At 50.8% G+C, this 19,288-nt stretch overlaps 1 protein-coding gene across 3 annotated transcripts in view; it reads right to left on the reverse strand.

The window, feature by feature from the left end:
• Window positions 1-1,483: 1,483 nt before the first annotated feature.
• ITSN1 (intersectin 1) overlaps window positions 1,484-19,288 on the reverse strand; it is a 96,123-nt gene continuing 78,318 nt past the window's right edge. For 2 of the 3 annotated variants that reach the window (XM_088052202.1, XM_088052200.1), the window contains 11 exons: window positions 12,926-13,047; window positions 12,095-12,201; window positions 11,053-11,236; window positions 10,239-10,337; window positions 9,277-9,444; window positions 7,106-7,378; window positions 6,534-6,655; window positions 5,383-5,465; window positions 5,201-5,284; window positions 4,563-4,736; window positions 1,484-3,543 (listed from right to left, as the gene is read on the reverse strand). In XM_088052202.1, the coding sequence (XP_087908328.1) occupies window positions 3,395-3,543; window positions 4,563-4,736; window positions 5,201-5,284; window positions 5,383-5,465; window positions 6,534-6,655; window positions 7,106-7,378; window positions 9,277-9,444; window positions 10,239-10,337; window positions 11,053-11,236; window positions 12,095-12,201; window positions 12,926-13,047 (1,565 nt within the window). In that variant the 3' untranslated portion in view covers window positions 1,484-3,394. The remainder of the gene's footprint in view (window positions 3,544-4,562; window positions 4,737-5,200; window positions 5,285-5,382; window positions 5,466-6,533; window positions 6,656-7,105; window positions 7,379-9,276; window positions 9,445-10,238; window positions 10,338-11,052; window positions 11,237-12,094; window positions 12,202-12,925; window positions 13,048-19,288) is intronic. The other variant, XM_014255622.2, reaches the window with a different exon arrangement.

The following is a 19,288-nucleotide window of genomic DNA, read 5'->3' on the forward strand; positions in this document are numbered from 1 at the left end:
AAAAAATGCTGCTTTTTCCTGTTGTGCTTGTCTGTGCCTGGTCCACCTCAAGAGCAAGGTGGGTGCTGGCAGCATAAACAGTCATGGACTCATGGAATATCCTGAGCTGGAGGGACCCCCAGGATCCCCCAGTGCCCCCCTGCCCTGCCCAGACCCCCCAACAAGCCCAGCCTGGGCATCCCTGGATGCTCCTGGAGCTCTGGCAGCCTCGGGGCCGTGCCCATTCCCTGGGGAGCCTGGGCAGTGCCAGCAGCCTCTGGGGAAAGAAGAGCCTTGCCCTAAAAGCCAACCTAAATCCCTGCTGGGCCAGCTGCAGCCGCTCCCTGCTGCTGTCCCTGTGGCAGGAGCAGAGCCTGGAGCTTGAGGGAAGAGCTGACAATTTCCTGACTCCATCTCCCTCTTCTCCAGCACTTCTCAGGAATGTGACAGCACACAGGCAAACTTTAAAAACCCTGCATTTATTCTTGCATCATTCACTTGCACAAGCCCAGTCTCAGCCGTGTCCCACATTGCACAGCCCCACACCAGCTGTGCCACCACAGCTGGGAGCTGCACCAGCCCCACACAGGGGGCATAGTTTAAGGACTCTTATTTAGTTATAACTTGTTTGTAAATAGAATTTTTAAACAAGGGGGGACTGAGGAAACAAGACATTCCCAGCAACTGAAGTAAGTTAAAATGGTATTAGGAGAAACAGTGCTGCCTGATGCATACCTATTGCAAATGCCTTAATAACCAACAGGAGCCGTCTTCACAGTACAGATATTTTACTGAGGAATAGTTAAATGTGCTGCAAATGAACAATAAAATTAATTGCATTTTCTTGAAAGAAAGAGTAACTTTTTCTCCTATTGCCAGATAATGCCTTCATAATTTTTAGGATCATACAAATTCTACAGGTGGTTGAACTTTTCTCTGATTTTCTTACAAGAAAAAAAGAAAAGGAAACTAATCCATACCATTTGTTTGGCAAAAACCAAAATGTGCACTAAAAAGCCAGGGTGAGATGGGGAAGGGGGAGCAGCCCCTCTCAGAGAATGGGCAGGGGCTGGGATGGAATTGCCAGAGCAGCTGGGGCTGCCCCTGGATCCCTGGCAGTGCCCAAGGCCAGGCTGGACATTGGGAACTCCTGGGACAGTGGGAGGTGTCCCTGCCATGGCTGGGGTGGCTCTGGGTGGGCTCTGAGGTCCCTCCAGCCCAACCCAATCTGGGATTCTCTGATGCCCATGACATGGCTCAACCTGAGGGAAAGGTCCCCCACCTGCAGCACCAAATGAGCCTCAGCTCCTTGGGGCTCCCTCCAAAACCCTGCCCAAGGTTCCTGCGTTCCAGACACGAGATTTTTTTGTCCTTTTGGCCAGTTCAGCCGTCACTGTAACTGATGCTGGTGAAATGACACTATTAAAAAAGTGATGCTACTTGTGAAACCCTGAAATGAATGTTCACCCTGCTGGCAGCTCTGAGTAAAATTAGGACAGCAATAAAAGGTTAGACAATGACATTTAATGGTACTCCAGTAATAGATTTTATCACTTTTTTTTATCCTACCACAACAATGTGTATTTTCATATACATTATATTTAATAAAATGTATTGATATGGAATTAGGAAAGCATGGGTTTAGTACTATTTACATATTTTAATTGAAACAATTTTCTTAACAACATTGAAAAATAGAAACTTAAAGTTTTCTTAACTGTGTTTTCAGCCAGTTAGTGGTAAACAAATGCATGCCTAGGAAGTCACACTCCCTCTAAAATGTGGTCAGTTGAAAGTTTCTAACTAAAGTGTGTATCTCTGTTTTGTTTCAAAAAATACATAAGTATGTCTGTCATTTCTGATACAAAATTCTACACTATCTTCAATAAATAAATAATAAAGCGATTCTGAAAAGTATGAAATGTAAACTTTGTTGTCCCTCCAACATACATTTTTTTTCCTTCCCATTGCTTGAAACATTACAGTGGTCTTTTAGGAAATTATAATACACAGACACTTCCCAGCACAGTTTACACTTATTACCATACTGATCTACCTACCTGTTATGGATATATCCTAATTTCCTAATGGAAACCAATAAGACTTGGAGTGCTAGAGAACACCGCCGACACAGGAGAGGTGGGAACCAGTACTGAAAGGACATGCAAGGAACACCGAAACCTAACAACAGCTCCACGAGAACGTTCACATGCGAATGACACGGGCCGGCACCTCCCATCCGGAATGAAGTCCTTACAAAAATACCAGTGGATGCGTGGCAGGGCATGAACAAAAGGAATCCAAGCAGAACAAAGAGGAATTTGACTCTCAGGGATCTTTTGTCCCCCGAGTCCGGACTCAGCAGAGCACTCACACAGACGTCGGTGCCCGCCTGGAGCCGGGAGCTTTGCCAAACAGGGATGTGGGCCTGGACCTTGTTATCCATGGGGTGAAAAGGATGGAGAGCCCTGGCATTCCCCCGATGGCTTTGGGTTCCCTGGGGAGCTGCAGGACGGGGCTGCACAAGGTGAGCAGGGCTCAGCTCCCTGCCTGGGCACCACAGACTGCCCTGCACACCCGGCTCTGCAGGCTGGAACTTCGCTGGAGCCATGACCACGGAGCTGGTTTCTTCTCCCTCAGGGCAGGTGCCGCTGGCCCTTGGAGCAGCAGCAGCCAGGAGTCACACACGGCACCCAGCAGGGCTCTGGGCCTCACCCTCGGCTCCCTGCCCCAGCACGGACACTCCTGGGGACAGCAGCGACTCCCAAAGGGACCGGGGGTTGGAGCGCCATTCACCTCTGTGCAGAAGGCCTGGACATCTTCTATTTTCAGGGGCAACACGAGTCATGAAGTGGTATGTTAATAGAATCTTCTCTGTTTATAGATATAGACTATTTATTTTCTAAGTCTTTTCAGTACCGTCGTGAAGATCTTTTGCAGATCTTGCTGCGGACCGCTCCTTCCATTCACTCACATTTACACACCACTCTGCTGAGCAATAGGCACAGAACTCCTGAAGGGGGAAAACCCTCAGAAAGCCTCCAAAACACACCCACACTGCCTCCTCCATGGGAATTAAAGAGCAGGGCAACTGGAGCAAGCAGAGCCACCCATGTGGTTTGCCAGCCCTCCCGACTGCGGCACAACAGGGAACAACAGGATTGTTTCACCAGCCCAGGAAAGCAACGCCAAGTTCCACACAGAGAGATTGACAGAGATCTCCTCACCAAATTGGGATTCATGTGTTCAGTGAGAATTATCAAGGCACAAAGATGCTCCTGTTTGCTTTGATAACCCTCTGACGTGTGAAGGGCGAGCAGTAGTTTCATGCCACACCAGCAAGGACTCAGTGACAGCTTCTGCAGACACCTCCTGCAGTGACCTCTGGCTGAATTCCGATACCGGCCCCTCTCTCCTAAGGCTCATCGAACAGCTGCAGGTCCAGGCGCACCACGATCTCTCCCGTGGGGACTTCGTGCAGGAGGAGACACTTCGTAACTGGTCCCTTGGAACCCTGATCCTTCTTGATGTCTGCCACACGGATCTCTGTCCTGCCCAAAAAGTCTGGAATGCAAAAACACCGCGTGCTCAGGAAAGGGAACCCAGAGTCTGCAGAAAGACCTGAACTTCCACCCACACACAGCAAAAGAGAAAACAAACCTTCAGTCCAGCTCTGCTTGTGCACTTGAAGGGGGCCAAAGGCTGCAGAGAAGGGGATTTGGCCAGACCATGGCTAAACAGCAGCAGCATTAAAACTAAACGGGCCCATGAGTGGAAAAACCCACCATGGAATTCACAACTGCCTCACTTCAGGGACTTCTGGATTTTATGGTATGTTAGCAGAAGGCCAACAGTTACTGAACAGTTACACCTGAGAGTGAACCTGCTGGAGATGACACAGCCAAGCAGGGCATCAGCCCAGCAACAAGGTCAGTGAGCCAGCAGCAGTCCTATCCAAACTCTGCTGGAGAGGCTGTATCTCCAAAATACACCCTGTGATGCTCCTGTGTTTATCCCAGCTTATGAACTGAGAGAGGCTGTGGAATCCCCACCCCTGGAAGTGCTCAAGGCCACTCTGGATGGGGCTTGGAGCAACGTGAGGTAGTGGGAGGTTCCTGCCCATGGAAGGGGCTGAAACTGGGTGATCTTTAAGGTCCTTTCCAAGCCAAACTGTTCCACAATTCTATCAGGTTTGGAATCCTGGGCTCATTTTTGCTACTGTTACTGCATATAACAGGAACTCAAAGTCATTTCTCTTCCTCCTGCCTCAACCCATCCATGTGCAAGCAGCATCCTGAGCTTTCTGGAGCCTTAGCAGAATTACAAACCACACTTAACTTGTTGTCAACTGCACAAGAAAAGGAACTGTCAAAACCCAGAGGGAGCTGCATCCTTTTTGTGCTGATACTGGGGTGGAGCAAGGGCAAGTTGACTCCTAAATATGCAAAGAGGGTCAAGCCTGGGGTATCTTTAATGATCATCTCCCAGCCCAGCCCATTGCCTCCGATTTCCCTCAAGCAGGAATGCTCCTCCTCAAAAAAGAGCTTTGCAAATGCTCTTGGCAGGGGCAGCCCCACACGCACCATCCGGGGAGAACTGGTCCCGCTCGAACACCGTGATGCACAGCACGTCCTGCTCCAGGTCCTTGATAAAGAACTGGCAGTTGGAATTCCACTTGGGATTGAGGGTGTCCTGGATGGTCTTGGTGATGTGGCACTGAGAGCCCATGGTCACCTCACAGTAGGGGTTGCTCTTTCCTGGGAAGATGGGAACAAACAGAAACCAGCGGGGCTTTTTTAGCAGCGTGATCCTGCTCAGGAGCATCCCTCTGCTCCGACAGAGCTGAGCTGGGAAAGACCTTGGCCACCCCAGGCATCTGGCCCCATCCCAGGCTCTGGCCCCATCCAGGCTCTGCTTCACCACCTCTGTAATGGGCTACATCAACATCACAGTGAATACTCTGCTCTGCTGGGTGCTGAGCACCCTCCACTCTTCCCTGTGGGACTCTGTGGCTTGTGCGGTGGAAACGAAGCCAGTCTGAAACAAAAGCTTCACGCAGGACAGCTGCAGGAGCACGGCTCAGCTGCACAAATTCACCTCTGCCCATTTATTCCCTAAACCCACGTCATTTAACAAAGTCGTGTCTGGGACAGACCCTGCGCAGTCAGGCTGGCAGAAGGGAACATCTTCTGGATGGAGCAGAGAAAGCCAAGGCACTCACCATGGGACCTGCAGGGCTTCAGTTCAATGCCTTCAACAACGTTCACCATCAGCCTCCCGATGCCTGTTGCTCTCTGAGAGCGAACTGTGGTGGAACAGAAGAGCACAGAGAAAATGTCACCAGTGGATTTTCCTGCCCAGGGACTTTTCCACAGAAGATGAGTCCCACATCCTACGCTGTACCTAAGTAGGCCTTTTCCCTCTTCTTCTTCTCAGTCTCTATGTAAAGTTCTGAAGCAGCTTTGATCTTCTGGACCCAGGCAGTCCTTCAGAAGGAAAGGAGAAAAAAATGTTGCAAAATGCTGGAGCACAGCAGACATAACAAAAGCTGTCCCTCCTTCCCAGGCAAGGCTCTGGCCCCATCCCAGGCCCTGCCATCCCACAGCTGCCTGATCCTGGAAGGGATCTCACTGGAACTCACAGCACCTGCAGAATGTAACCATCCCAGGGAAGCAAACCCCACCACACAAAGAAAGCTCAAGAGAACCACGAGCAGGAGATGCTTGGTGAGAAAACCAAAGTTCTAAAGATCAGGTTTGCTTTCATCCAGCCCTTTGTTTTCCTGAAATAAATGGAGTTCTTGGAGCCAGGAGGTACCAGACACTGGTGCTGCTGAGGTGGTCACTGTCCTTGGTCCCTGAGATTTCCTACCCAGTTCTTGTGATCCTCAGCACTTCAAAAGTGTAACCTGGGGAGTCCACGGGTGGTGAATGGGCCCTTTGGGAAATCATTTCATGCTTAAGAATCACAGAACATCCTGAGCTGGAAGGGACCCACAAACATCACTGAGTCTGCTCCTGATCCCAACAATCCCAGCTGAGGGGGAAGGCTGACAGAGAAAAAGGGTGGCAGAAGGGCTACTAAGGGACCTCAAGGGCTTAGAAAATCTGCTGTGACATACAAGGGGGCCTGAGTCAAGGAAACATGGGAGAATCTGAAAGCTGTGGATCAACTTTGGAGCCCCAAATGAAGAGCTGCTGCTTCACAGAACATTCATGGTTTGTGCTGGGAAACATCCTCAAGCTCATCCAGTCCCCCTCAGGGACACCTTCTACTATCCCAGCTAACAGCAGAAGATAGAATTGCATCTTTGGCCTCTTCACATTACCATGTGAAATGCAGCCTAAACATCCACCCTCAGCCATTTCCTCACTGGTCTAGCTGGAATTCAGGAAACATCATTATTTCTCCTTCCTTTTCAGGTCACCATATTCCAAGAAGGAGTTTTCCAGTCTTGTAAAACAACCAGCTTGGAGAGTGCTCTGCAAGTTTCCATCACAACCATTCCCATCCCACATTCACCAGACTTTTTGAAGGCCCACAAATGCACCTACCTTTCATTAATGCTTTCGGCCCGGAGCGTGTAGACTCTGTCAATGTGGGAGATGTGGAAGATGGGCTCATCTCCAGAAGGGTCTGTGGGTAATTTTACCAGTACCTCGTTTAGGAAAATGGGCTGTAAAACATCAGCAGAGCTGGAGTTGTACTGCAGAGTCTGCACGGGGGCATTCAGCACACATCAGCTCACAGCAGGTTTATTCTGTCCCCCAAGTATCTCCCCACTTCTGCCTCCCATCTTTCTGCAGAAAATTTTAAAAGCTGACAAAGACAGAGGTGCCAGCATAGCCTGGGAACCCTCCTGGAGACAGCCAAGCACAGCAGTTTCCTCCTGCAGAGAACAGCCAGCACCACTCTCCCTCTGCTCCCTCAAGCACACGAGCCCTCATAGAAGGGTTTTATTCAAGCAAAACCTCAAAAACATCTGTTCTTATCTCACTGGAGCACACCCTTCCTGCCACCAGCCCTGAACCTCAAAGCTTTCAAACCTCTTCTCTGGGAAGAAGATCCCAGAACATCTCCAGAATGGAGCTACCGAGCCCCATCCCCGTGCCGGAGCAGCACTTACAGTTTTGTACATTTTGTATTGCAGGTTGGACTTGGGGCTGAAGACCTTGTCTGTGCCAGAAGAGCCAAGAGGTTTTATGATCTGAGTGAGGAGGAGGAAGTCGTTGAAGAGAAAACCATACAGCTCCTTGTTACTCTTGGCTTTATAGAGCTTCCCACTGTGCAGGAACTTGCGTGGTCCCAAGCAGTTTGTAACTGAATTAAAAACGAGTTGCTGCGAAAAGTAGAAGAAGAACAACAACGCACTGTATAAAGTGAAACAATCGGGGCTGCCCTGCAAGAGAGCAAATACAGTTTTGAGTCCTGGTTCCAGTCTGTGTCACAGGGGTGACGATGCCCCGAGCGCGGCGAGCGGTGCGAGTCACGGGAGAGCCGGGAGGAGCCCCTGCAGGGCACCCATCGCTCACAGGGCACGGGCTGGGCAGGCAGGGGGGAGCCAAAAGCATCTGTGGCCCCTGGCCAAACACATGCACCCCCAGGAGTGGGGCTGAGCCTGTCCTGGATGAGCAGCCAGAGGCCTCTCCCCAGGCTGAGCTTCCTCAAGGGCTGCGTTCTGGATTGGGTTTGAATTTCACCCCTTAAAACACCCCAAAGGATTCCAGATGGCCACGATACCCCGAGTTAGAGCTGCTGGCCACTGGGCCTGGCACAATCCCAGACTCAGCCGGGGCTTCTTAGGGAGCAGCAGATTCTTGGCCTTGCCTAAAGTGCCATTTTCAGTCTGACTTTCAGCACAGCTCTCACCACCCAGGGCAGCTGGGTCCGGAGGGGCTCCTTTGGCAGGCTGGAAACCCCTGGGACAGAAAACAGGGAGAGGCTGGGCTGCCCCCTGCCATGGCTGGAGCGAGCACCACAGGCTGTGTCAGGGTGTGGATCTGCTGCTCTGGGGCCAGGCACCATCCACAGAAGATAAAAGCAGGCAGGGGCTGGCAGATGAATGTGCTGACATTGTCACACACGTCCTTCTCCCAGAACTTCCTCAGGTAAAATGCCATTTTTCTACTTTATGAACTCATTAGTTTTTTACCTTCTAGAATGGGAAACTTGGCGCACAGTTTGAAAATCAAGTTGTGATCTGTCTGCCTCTGTTACCTCCAGCAGCAACAGGAAGGCCATCAGAATATCTTCCCTCCTTTTGCAGGACATACAAACACAGTATTTCTAGAAACTCAGCACGTAACCATAGAAAATGACACGGCATGGGAGGCAGGGATTCTCTCTGTAAAGTCTCTGGAGACTTGATCAGTATTCTTGAGTTTTCAAATGCATACAAAGCTCTACCACAGAAAATATTTCAAAATATTTGGTTTTTAAAGCACTCCAAAGTGCTCAGGCACAGCTTTTCAATGGGACACAGCAGTCCCAGCACCCAGAGCTGGGGATGGGGCAGAATGCAGATTGCAGCACCGAGCCTGGGTGTGGATTCAGGCAGGATTCACCACGAGGAGCAGAGCAGCGAGCAGGCAGGAGGGCAGGGAGCTGGGCGGGGATGGGGTTTGGGATGGGGTTTGGGATGGGGTTTGGGATGGGGTTGGGGATGGGGTTGGGGATGGGGATGGGGTTTGGGATGGGGTTTGGGATGGGGTTTGGGATGGGGTTTGGGAGGGGGTTGGGGATGGGGTTTGGGATGGGGATGGGGTTGGGGATGGGGTTTGGGAGGGGGTTGGGGATGGGGTTGGGGATGGGGTTTGGGATGGGGTTGGGGATGGGGTTGGGGATGGGGTTTGGGATGGGGTTGGGGATGGGGTTGGGGATGGGGTTTGGGATGGGGTTGGGGATGGGGTTGGGGATGGGGTTTGGGATGGGGATGGGGTTTGGGATGGGGTTGGGGATGGGGTTGGGGATGGGGTTTGGGATGGGGATGGGGTTGGGGATGGGGTTGGGGATGGGGATGGGGTTGGGGATGGGGTTGGGGATGGGGTTTGGGATGGGGTTTGGGATGGGGATGGGGTTTGGGATGGGGTTGGGGATGGGGTTTGGGATGGGGATGGGGTTTGGGATGGGGTTTGGGATGGGGTTTGGGATGGGGTTGGGGATGGGGATGGGGTTTGGGATGGAGATGGGGTTTGGGATGGGGTTGGGGTTTGGGATGGGGTTGGGGATGGGGTTTGGGATGGGGATGGGGTTGGGGATGGGGTTTGGGATGGCTGCCGAGCAGGTTAACCCGGTTACCTCGGAGAGCCCCTCGCACTGCACGTGGGCCTGGATCCACTCCAGCCTGTCCGAGTTCTCCTTCTCCCGCACGCCCTCGTTCACCTGCGAGCACAGCTCCTCCGCCTTCTCCAGGGCGTGCTTCAGGTGGCTGTGGTCAGGGTGGTTCTCGGGGGTGTTCTCTATTATCTGCACACAAACAGGGCCTTGTCAGCTCAGCCCTGCAGCCCCACGCTTCTCTTCCAGGCTTCACTGCTGGCAGAGCCAGCCAAGGCAGCCTGCATTTATCATTTATCATATTTATCATCCTCCTTGGCAGCCATGAGGAGTGGGAGAGCAGCACTAGCTGGGAAGAGCTGGATCATGGGCCTGCCTGCACAGCCTTTGCAGCAGGACTGGCTCCTGTGGCAGAAACATTGCAGCCAAACACAGAAACGCAGCCACAACTGCTGGAGGAATCCCTGCCGTGCCAACATCCAATCCCTAATTCCCTGTGAAAGCCTTGGGCCTTGTTCCACGGTGTTATTTGGGATGGGAAGTGTTAAGCAACAAATGGAAGTTAGGAAAAGGCTGTAAATCCTCCAGCAGCATCAGCTGCAGGGGGAACTGCAGCGATCCCGGCTCAGTGTCAGCTCCCGGCCTGTGGGGAGGGAATGGCACTGAGGGGAAAGGCAAATATGAGCACAGGGTTGTCTTGTTGCTCCTGTTATCTGAATTTTTAATTTTCACTCAGTACTCGCTGCCTTCTGGTTCTTTGGGTGCAAGCTTCACCTCTGTTTCAAATAGAAATATAGAAGAATTTCGCCAAAGCCCAAGGAATGATCCTATTTTATATACTGGAATTGAGTATTAAAGGACATCCCACATTCCCCAGCACATCAGAAATATCACAGTGACAAAGCCTGACACAAATAAAGAAACAAGCCTGTGATTAAGGTGTAAGCAAAGCAGCACCAAACCCATCATGTTGCAAAGGAACGTACATTTTTAATTATTAGTGGGTATCTGGTTACCCGTTGCATAGGCTTTAGTAGAAAACTTGATAGTGGCATTCCTTTACAGCGAGGATCCATTGCTAACCTCTGAAACATTAGAGAGGTAAAATCTGGTTAGTCAGGTGCTTTAAACCCTGAAAAATGAGCTCCTCCAAGAAAGGAAAAGGGAAGGCAATAAATGAGCACCAATCCTCAGCTAAATCTGCTCTGAGATCACATCAGGAGAACTCCCTGTGGGTTTTGCAACATTTCTTCACCTGCCTTGTCTGGATGAGAATCCCAGGATCACCAGGGCTGGAGGAGCCCTTCAGGACCACCCAGTCCCACTCAGCATCACCCCAAACCCTGTCCCCAGACTCCTCGGGGACACTCCCAGGGACAGCGACTCCAAACCTCCCTGGGCAGCTCATCCCAAGGCCTGACCGCTCTGTGAGGGAAGAAATGTTTCCAATCTGCAACCTGAGCCTCCCCTGATGCAATTTGAGGCCATTTCCTCTCGTTCTGTCACTTGGGACACGGCAGCAGAGCCCGACCCCCCCGGCTGTCCCCTCCTGCCAGGGACTTGTGCAGAGCCACAAGGGCCCCCTGAGCCTCCTTTGCTCCAGGCTGAGCCCCTTTCCCAGCTCCCTCAGCCCCTCCTGGGGCTCCAGACCCTTCCCAGCTCCGTTCCCTGCCCTGGACACGCTCCAGCCCCTCCAGGTCCTTTTTCAAGTGAGTGGCCCAGAAGTGGACACTCATTTGTTCAGCAGATCAGCCACGTGAGGAGATGCACAGAACTCCCAGGGGTTGCTGATTCTCTTACCTTGACAAACTCCTTGAAGTCGGGCACTTCATCCGTTTTCTGCTGGATGAGGGCGGCCCCGTTGAGCTGGCAGCTGCAGAACCTGATGTAGGGCTGCATGTGGGGCAGCTGCGCTGTCAGGATGTCCCCGATCATCTTCACCGGCATCTTCTCCCCAGACATCTTCTTCCTCACACGCAGGGCCCTGAGCAGGAGCAGGGGTTGGACAAAGAACCACTCCTCAGTTATGGAATAAAGGGCTTCTCATTCATTATGGAAACGCAGAGAACGAGAGATGCATCGGCCACGAGATTTACTGCAAGGACACAATAACCCAGGCTAACACCTTTCCCTCTCCTGGTCATCCAGGACCTTAATGCAATGCCAGATCAGAGGTGAGAGAAAGAGGAGGGGAATTTCCTTTTCTATTGGTTTCCTGATGTGTGAGGGAAGGAGGAAAAACCCCATCACTCTGAGTTTTCAGCCTGGTTTCCTAAGGAAAGCTTCGTTGTCATTTGTCCTGTCACCACCACAACCGCTCAACCTGTGGGCCATTTTCAAACACATTTAAAAAAAAAACAGGAGATACTGCAAAGCTGTAAAATCTCTGTAGGTTCAGTGAAAATTAGCAGCTCAGTAGGGAAACAAAATAATTTTATGAATGCTTTTGCTTATCCAGGTGAAGGTTTAACTGTGCCCTCCTTCCGTGTGGGTGGGTCTCAGTGGTTTGGGGAGGGGTGCTCTGGGCACAAACCCTTTTGGATCCAGGCAAATCCTGCCCCGTGGGAAGCCTTGGCAAGCTCTGCTCTTCAGGGAAGAGGAGGATTTGCCTTCTGAGCACAGGAACAGAGGGAGTGCAATGGCAGAGAGCTGCTGGGTTCTTCTCAGCTGCTCTCAGCAAACACTGCCCCCGATTGCTTCTTCCCCACAAGGAGAAACACGTGGCCCTTCTGGTTGGAATTTGTCTAAGTGGCAAATATTTTCATGTAGAAGAAAGGAGAAGCAGGGGGAGAGGCCCAGAGCTCTGCTTTTGTGAAGTACGGTGGGGAAAAAACAAACTTACTTCAGTAGTTTAATATTGCACATTATCAGCTCCTTCCAGTTAACAAAAATCATGGCAACTTCTTTTTCTGTGACCAGCTCAGACTCCATCAGTGGTTTCTGGAAGATCTGGGGATCAGAAGGGAGGCCATTGAGGGTAGGTACAGACAGAATTCCAGCATGCTCCAAGGCCCAGACATCCATCGTGTTCCCTAAGGAGATCTCAGGTACGAGGGGCTTTAACAGGGAATATTCTGAATTTGTAGGGGTGGTGGTGTTAATTCTGATCTGGATAATCTGTTTGAAACAAGGGAATTTTAGCAGAGGTCTCCTATAAAAGATCCAAGACTCCTTTGATAGTAACTGAAATTCGGACTCTTTTATGGAGGATCTGATTTCTGTGAGGGTCCCAGGTTTGTGTATCTTGAACTCTGCTTCAAAAAAGGGCTTTGCTTTTCTGTCAGGAGAGTTGTTCATAATTCTCTGTGCTAATTCCTTTTTTCCTACCTCTAAAGCCAATTTCAGGAAGTGATAACTGAGCCCCACTGCAAGCACAGTGCTCCACTTCATTGCATTTGTTTAAGTTTCAGAACTTGTGCATGAAAAATAAACACTGAGAGTCAGGAGCTAAGGGGCTTTGCTAAAACGACACCTCAAACATCAGCATTTTGGTGATGGCAGCACAGGGAATGGCCGTGTTTGCACCCTCCCACAGCTGAATCTGAATAAATACAGGTAAATGAGGATTGGATGGAGACCCCCCAGGGCAGGCAGAGCCAGCAGTGAAATGCAGGAACTTTGCAGAGTGCAAGGATTGATTTGGCCGAGGGAGGAGTGCCCAGGGCTGCCCCACCTCTGTCACCAGCTGCAGGTCATTGACGTAGTTCTCCTCGGTGACGATGAGCTCGTGGATGTAGCCCTGCCTCTTCCTCTCGGTGGGGGTCAGCATGTCCAGCAGGTGCAGGTCTGCACACCCTGCAAAACACAACACAGCCCGCATTCAGATTCATTTTCCCACATGGACTCCACAGGAGCTGCCTGCTCTGCCCACTTCATCTCCCCTAAACACGCTCCTCAACACCTTTTAGTATTTATCAGAACAAAGCCATCCCTGTGGCTCAGCTCTTCCCTGGGGGCCAGGCTCCCTCACCTCTGCCCATTCCCAGCCTCACCCTGGAGGCCCCCAAACCCTTGGGGATTGGGATTCCAGTCCCACACGGATGGCTGGTGATGGAAAAGGGGGAGAAAGACTTTGTGTGGTGTGAGGAAGATGCAGAGATATCCCAGAGGGAATTAGGGAGGAGCTGCAGTGACCCCAGTGCTCCGAGGGGTGTGTTGGAATGATTCCCTCAGCTGATGGATGCTCCGTGGCCAAGGTTCACCTTTCCCCTTCTGGCCAAAGACATCCTGCTCAGGAAGGGCCTGCAGGGCCTCTGCCCTTCTTCACACTTAAATAAAAACTGCTCCTAAATGTTTGAAGGGCTTGAGCCAGGACATGCAAAGGTCACTGGGGGTCCCCAGATTCCACTGATTTCTGGGCCAAGCCAAGGGGTGGATTCTGTTCTCCTTTATGTTTAAAAGCAGGAAAAGGTTGGCACTGAGAGCTCCTCTTCCATCACTTTCGTCCTTTCATTGTTGCAGACCTCCCCTGCACTGATCCCCTGTAGATGGGAGGATTTTTACATCAATTCTACAATCTCAAATTATGTTTCCTACTCTGAATTAGACAGAACATTTAATTCCATTCCTTCTTCTGTGGGCCGTTATTTTCCAGCTGAGTTTAATGAAGTTTTTCTGAGACTGGAACACAGAATGTTTTCTCCCAGTTTTTGCTATTTTTCTGCATAAAATACCATGCATTTCAAAAAGCAAAGTTGATTTCAAACAGGTGGAAAATGTTTGGCTCTAAAAATGATCTATTTCAACTATTTTCACACAACCAAAATTCCCCAGTTGAATTCTTTCCCTCACCCCGCAGCAAATTCAGTGTATTCCCCATGGCAACAAACTTTCCTTATGGAAACATCAGGCCCCAGGTTACTCCTTCAGTTCTTTGCATATAAAGTTAATACTTAAGGAGTATTTCCTGCATTCTCCTGCATTTCCAGATTCCTGAATGGAGCTCAGACAATGCCAATGGGAAGGTCCAGGGTTGTCACCATTATTGCCATGGAATATCAGCAAAATCTGCTTTAACTGATCTGTGCTCCTGATAACGGAATGATGGATTTGACTTAAAAAAAATCAAATCAAATCAAATCAAATCAAAAATCAAACCCAAACAAAACCAAATGAAATAAATGCAGAAAAGGAGATACAGACAGTCAAGTTTCCTGTGTGACCCTGAAGCTGGGATCAGGCTGGGAGCAGAGGAACACCGATAAGGCTCCCCTGAGACAGGGGGATGTCACAGCCCTTCACAAAGTGCAACTGAAATTTTGCTTGCAATAAAGATTTGGAGAAATACCAGTTTTATGCCCAAACAATGAATTTTGGCCCCTTTCAAAAGCCAGAAGTTTGATCTCTGCTGAATAAATGCCTGATTTCAAAGCAGTTTCTTTGGTACCAAGTAAAGAAGAAACAGCCCCAGCTCTCCCAGTGCCTCATTAGAAGAGAACCAAGTGTTTCATTACTTTTCCTTGGGGAAGTTCTTGTTCAAAGATGCAACGACCTTGGCCTGAAGGTGATTTCCAACCACCAGGCCTGTGGAGGGATGCACTGACATTTTGAATAATGAACCATTTTAGTGGCTCCCTTGGCAGCATGGGCTGCTCTGAACCACGACAAACACTCTGCTTTTGGATGTGAAATATTTGGGGAAAAAAATGCCCAGATCTGAGCAGAACATCCCAAAGAGACTTTCCTGGGAGGGGATTTTCTTCCTGATGTGCACAAGTACAGGGATTTTTCTTGGTTTTGCATTAACACCACCGAAGAAGAAGAACTGGGTTCCTTTCCAAGTGAGAATGTCTGGCTCGTTTTTCATGGATGCCAAAGGACTTTGCTGAACTGAATTCCATTGATCACAAAATCATGGAATGGTTTGAGTTGGGAGGGACCTCAAACCCCACCCATTCCCAGCCCTGCCATGGCAGGGCCACCTCCCACTGTCCCAGGAGCTCCCAATGTCCAGCCTGGCCTTGGGCACTGCCAGGGATCCAGGGGCAGCCCCAGCTGCTCTGGGCAATTCTTTTCTTCAATGCAGTAAAAGCAGGGGAAATGACAATAATGAATTCTGCCATTCTGGCTGGACTTGGAGAACCAACAGACAAAAGTGACTGCAGATCTGTGCCCTGACCTCCCAGCACCACAGCCCCTGCACATTAATGGGCTCCAGAAATGCAAAAATCATTTCAAGTCTCTTTGTACAGAGTAAAGATGTTGTTGTTCTTCCCTACAAAGTCAGCCCTGGAGATCTGGGTCTCCCAAGATAAACATTGAGCCTAAAACAAGATGCTGCTTTTGGGAAGGGAGGTTCTGCTGTGGAAATCCCTGATCCACACCCCTGGCCACAGCTGCTGATTCCTTTTCATTTGGGGAGGTTTTCTAAGCGGTGCTACTGCCAGATTCCCCTGGAAGCCTTGTGCTGGCCCCATCTGCAGGGACAAGGCCACAGGAGACTTAAATCTGTCCTGTTAGAGGGAACCAGGAGCAGGCAAAAATGGTATCACAGTTTACCTCCAAATCCTTGAGGAGAAGGGAACAGCACACCAGGAGAGCACCCCTTCACTCAGGTAAATTATTCACAGAATCCCAGGATCCCAGGGGCTGGAAAAGCCCTCGCAGCCCAGGGAGTCCCAGCTGTGCCCGATGCCCACCTTGTCCCCAGCCCAGAGCCCTGAGTGCCACGTCCAGCCCTTCCTTGGGCACCTCCAGGGATGGGCACTGCAAAGCTCCCTGGGCAGCCCCTGCCAAGGCCTGAGCTCCCTTTCCATGGGCAAATTCCTGCTGCTGTCCACCCTGAGCCTCCCCTGGCCCAGCCTGAGGCCGTTCCCTCTCCTCCTGTCCCTGTTCCCTGGCAGCAGAGCCCGACCCCCCCGGCTGTCCCCTCCTGCCAGGGACTTGTGCAGAGCCACAAGGGCCCCCTGAGCCTCCTTTGCTCCAGGCTGAGCCCCTTTCCCAGCTCCCTCAGCCCCTCCTGGGGCTCCAGACCCTTCCCAGCTCCGTTCCCTGCCCCGGACACGCTCCAGCCCCTCCAGGGCTCTCCTGCACCAGCCACAACTGGAGCCAGCCCTGGAGGGACCTCAGCAATGTTGAATTATTTAAATCACAGCAGTGCAACATTCAGCTTTCCTAGCACCTGTTCCAGATGCCACCAATTCCCCTTAAATCCCCTGGGATGGACCCTCCACTGAGAAGCCATCCCAGGATTTGGGTGAGGACATTGTCTGGGATCAAACAGATCTCTCCATCTCAAACATCTGCAATGCCCAACCCCATTTTCTGTTATTTTCAATAATTTCAGCACGTTTGGAATGTGTCAAGCAGAGCAGTGTGTCCATTTCCCGTCAGAGCAGAGCTCTTCCCTCTGAGGAGCACGGAAGGAGCTGGAACAAGCCTGGGCAGTCCCACTGGCAAAACCTGAAGCATTATTTAGTGTGGAATCGCCCTCCCTGGAAGTGTTCAAAGGTGTGGAGGTGGCACTTGAGGATGGTGGTTCCCACTCAACCACTCTGTGAGTCATTGATTCTACCAATCCCTTTCCAGAGGCTGCTTGGGGACAGTAAAATCCTACATGTGAGGGCAAGAATGCATCCAAAAATGTAAACCACAGTCCTGGAATGGTTCAGAACGCGTCAGGAAATGAAATCTCACCCCTGAATTGTGACCCAGGGCCTGCCTGAGCCCCTGGGCACTCAGGGCACAGAAGCAGCAGAGTCACAAACAGCAGCCACGGGTCCGAGGAGGAACTGCACAGCCCCATTTCACAGGGAATTCCACAAATAATGAAAGGTGCTGTGCAGGCACTTCACTTGGAACCAGCAGTGTGGGAACCAAATGCAGTATTTTAAATGTTCCAACCTTTTATCAAACAACATTTTATTATTTTTTCACTTTCATTTGGCAGAGGAACAGCTCCGGGCTCTGCTCCTGCCACAGGGACAGCAGCAGGGAGCGGCTGCAGCTGGCCCAGCAGGGATTTAGGTTGGCTTTTAGGGCAAGGCTCTTCTTTCCCCAGAGGCTGCTGGCACTGCCCAGGCTCCCCAGGGAATGGGCACGGCCCCGAGGCTGCCAGAGCTCCAGGAGCATCCAGGGATGCCCAGGCTGGGCTTGTTGGGGGGTCTGGGCAGGGCAGGGGGGCACTGGGGGATCCCTGGGGGTCCCTCCAGCTCAGTTCCAGTGCTTTGCTCATTAAAGGCCCCAGGTGGGCAGTGAAGTCTTGCTGAAAACCATTTTAGTTTGTAACTGCACCAGCACAACGTCCTGAAGCCCAAAGGTCACCTCAGCACCGTGTGCAGCTAAGGAGGAGTTTGTTTCCCTGTTGTGTCAATTCAACTGATGCAGAAATATTTGAGGTATTGCTCCTGAATCTACTGAACTTGTCTAAAATGAATTTAAAAACAAGTCACTTGTCATCTGAATTTACTGCACAGAAGTTGCTGTATAACAAGTTAAATAGCTGGAGTCAATAAGCACAAAGAACTAAAAAGTGCTTTAAAACCAGAGAACAAAACCAGAATTTCAGTCATTTTGGTTATGAGAATAAAATGTGCTCTGTGAGCTCATGGGGACAGAAAGTGAAGCCACTAAAGCTCCAAAAGAATTGAGGTTTAAATAAAACTGATCCTGAATATAAAGCAAAATGTTCTCGATAAACCCATGTTTCAGAGCTAAGAACTGTCTTGGACAGATTTCAAGTATTGAACAAATTCTCCAAAAGAACATCCATGGGAATTCTTTGTCAGCAGTTGGATACAGAGGGAATTCCCACAAACAATAAAAACAGTGAAGAATCAAATCAGCAGCACTGGGAGCATCTGGAACTGCAGCCTCCTCTCCATCCCTCAAGTGACAATTCCTGTGCAAGGGGAGAAGGTGCCTGGCACAGGGAAATGAATATAAAGAACCAATTCACAAAATCCCAGGATGATTTGGGTGGGATTTTAAGGATCAGCCAGTGCCAGCCCTGCCATGGCAGGGACACCTCCCACTGTCCCAGGAGCTCCCAATGTCCAGCCTGGCCTTGGGCACTGCCAGGGATCCAGGGGCAGCCCCAGCTGATCAGATTCCCCTTCTCATATATCTATTTATATATATTTACATCCATCAGGACAAGTGCAGACAGGTAAAGCAGTCACTGCCCTGGTCCCTGCAGCTCAGGGAGAATCCCTGAGGAGGAGGAGGAGGATGGAACATTCCCTGCCGAGCTCCCAGAGCCCCCTTAGGGACTCATGGAGGAAATAAATGTTACAGGGACTCCCACATGTGACACTTAATCCACAAGGGAGTCTCTCTGGGACTCTGTACATGAGATTTCTTTTGCTCTTCTGCCTGAGGGGTCCTGGCACAAGCAGCGCCTCGTGTGTGTTCAGGGTGGACAGCAGCAGGAATTTGCCCATGGAAAGGGAGCTCAGGCCTTGGCAGGGGCTGCCCAGGGAGCTTTGCAGTGCCCATCCCTGGAGGTGCCCAAGGAAGGGCTGGACGTGGCACTCAGGGCTCTGGGCTGGGGACAAGGTGGGCATCGGGCACAGCTGGGACTCCATGGGCTGCGAGGGCTTTTCCAGCTCAGGAATCCCGGGATTCCCTGTGAATCCCAGCGGGACAACTCCAGATGCCCCTCCCAGGTCACTTTTAGGACTTGGTGACTTTGAAAGGCTCCAGTGTCAGCCCCTGGAGGACACAGCAGAGCAGCTCCACCCTGCAGGGCGCTGCAGGAGCCTCGTTTTTCCTCCCACTTGATGTAAAGAGAAAGAAAAGAGCAGCACCTGAATCCCCTACAGCTGAATTACTGCAAATATTTCACTACAGATCCAGCTTGTAGCTGTGGCCTGAAGTCACAGGAGCCACAATGGCCCTAATGGCCAAAGCTTTTAGTCGAGTCAGATTTTCATCCCAGCAGCTCAGGATAGGAAAAGAGAGATCCTCTCGTTCAAATATCAGTTAATGCACAAAATATTGACAGAGTGGAGTCAAATCTGGCTCCATCCCCACAGAAAGCACTGAAAATCACAAGTGGGACGGGCTGTTCCATTTCTGCAGTTGTCAGCAAGTGGCC

This window comes from Pseudopodoces humilis, chromosome 2 (assembly GCF_049639895.1).
Source record: "Pseudopodoces humilis isolate 2021_Gansu_Grassland_sample_001 chromosome 2, ASM4963989v1, whole genome shotgun sequence".
Classification (NCBI taxonomy): Eukaryota; Metazoa; Chordata; class Aves; order Passeriformes; family Paridae; genus Pseudopodoces; species Pseudopodoces humilis.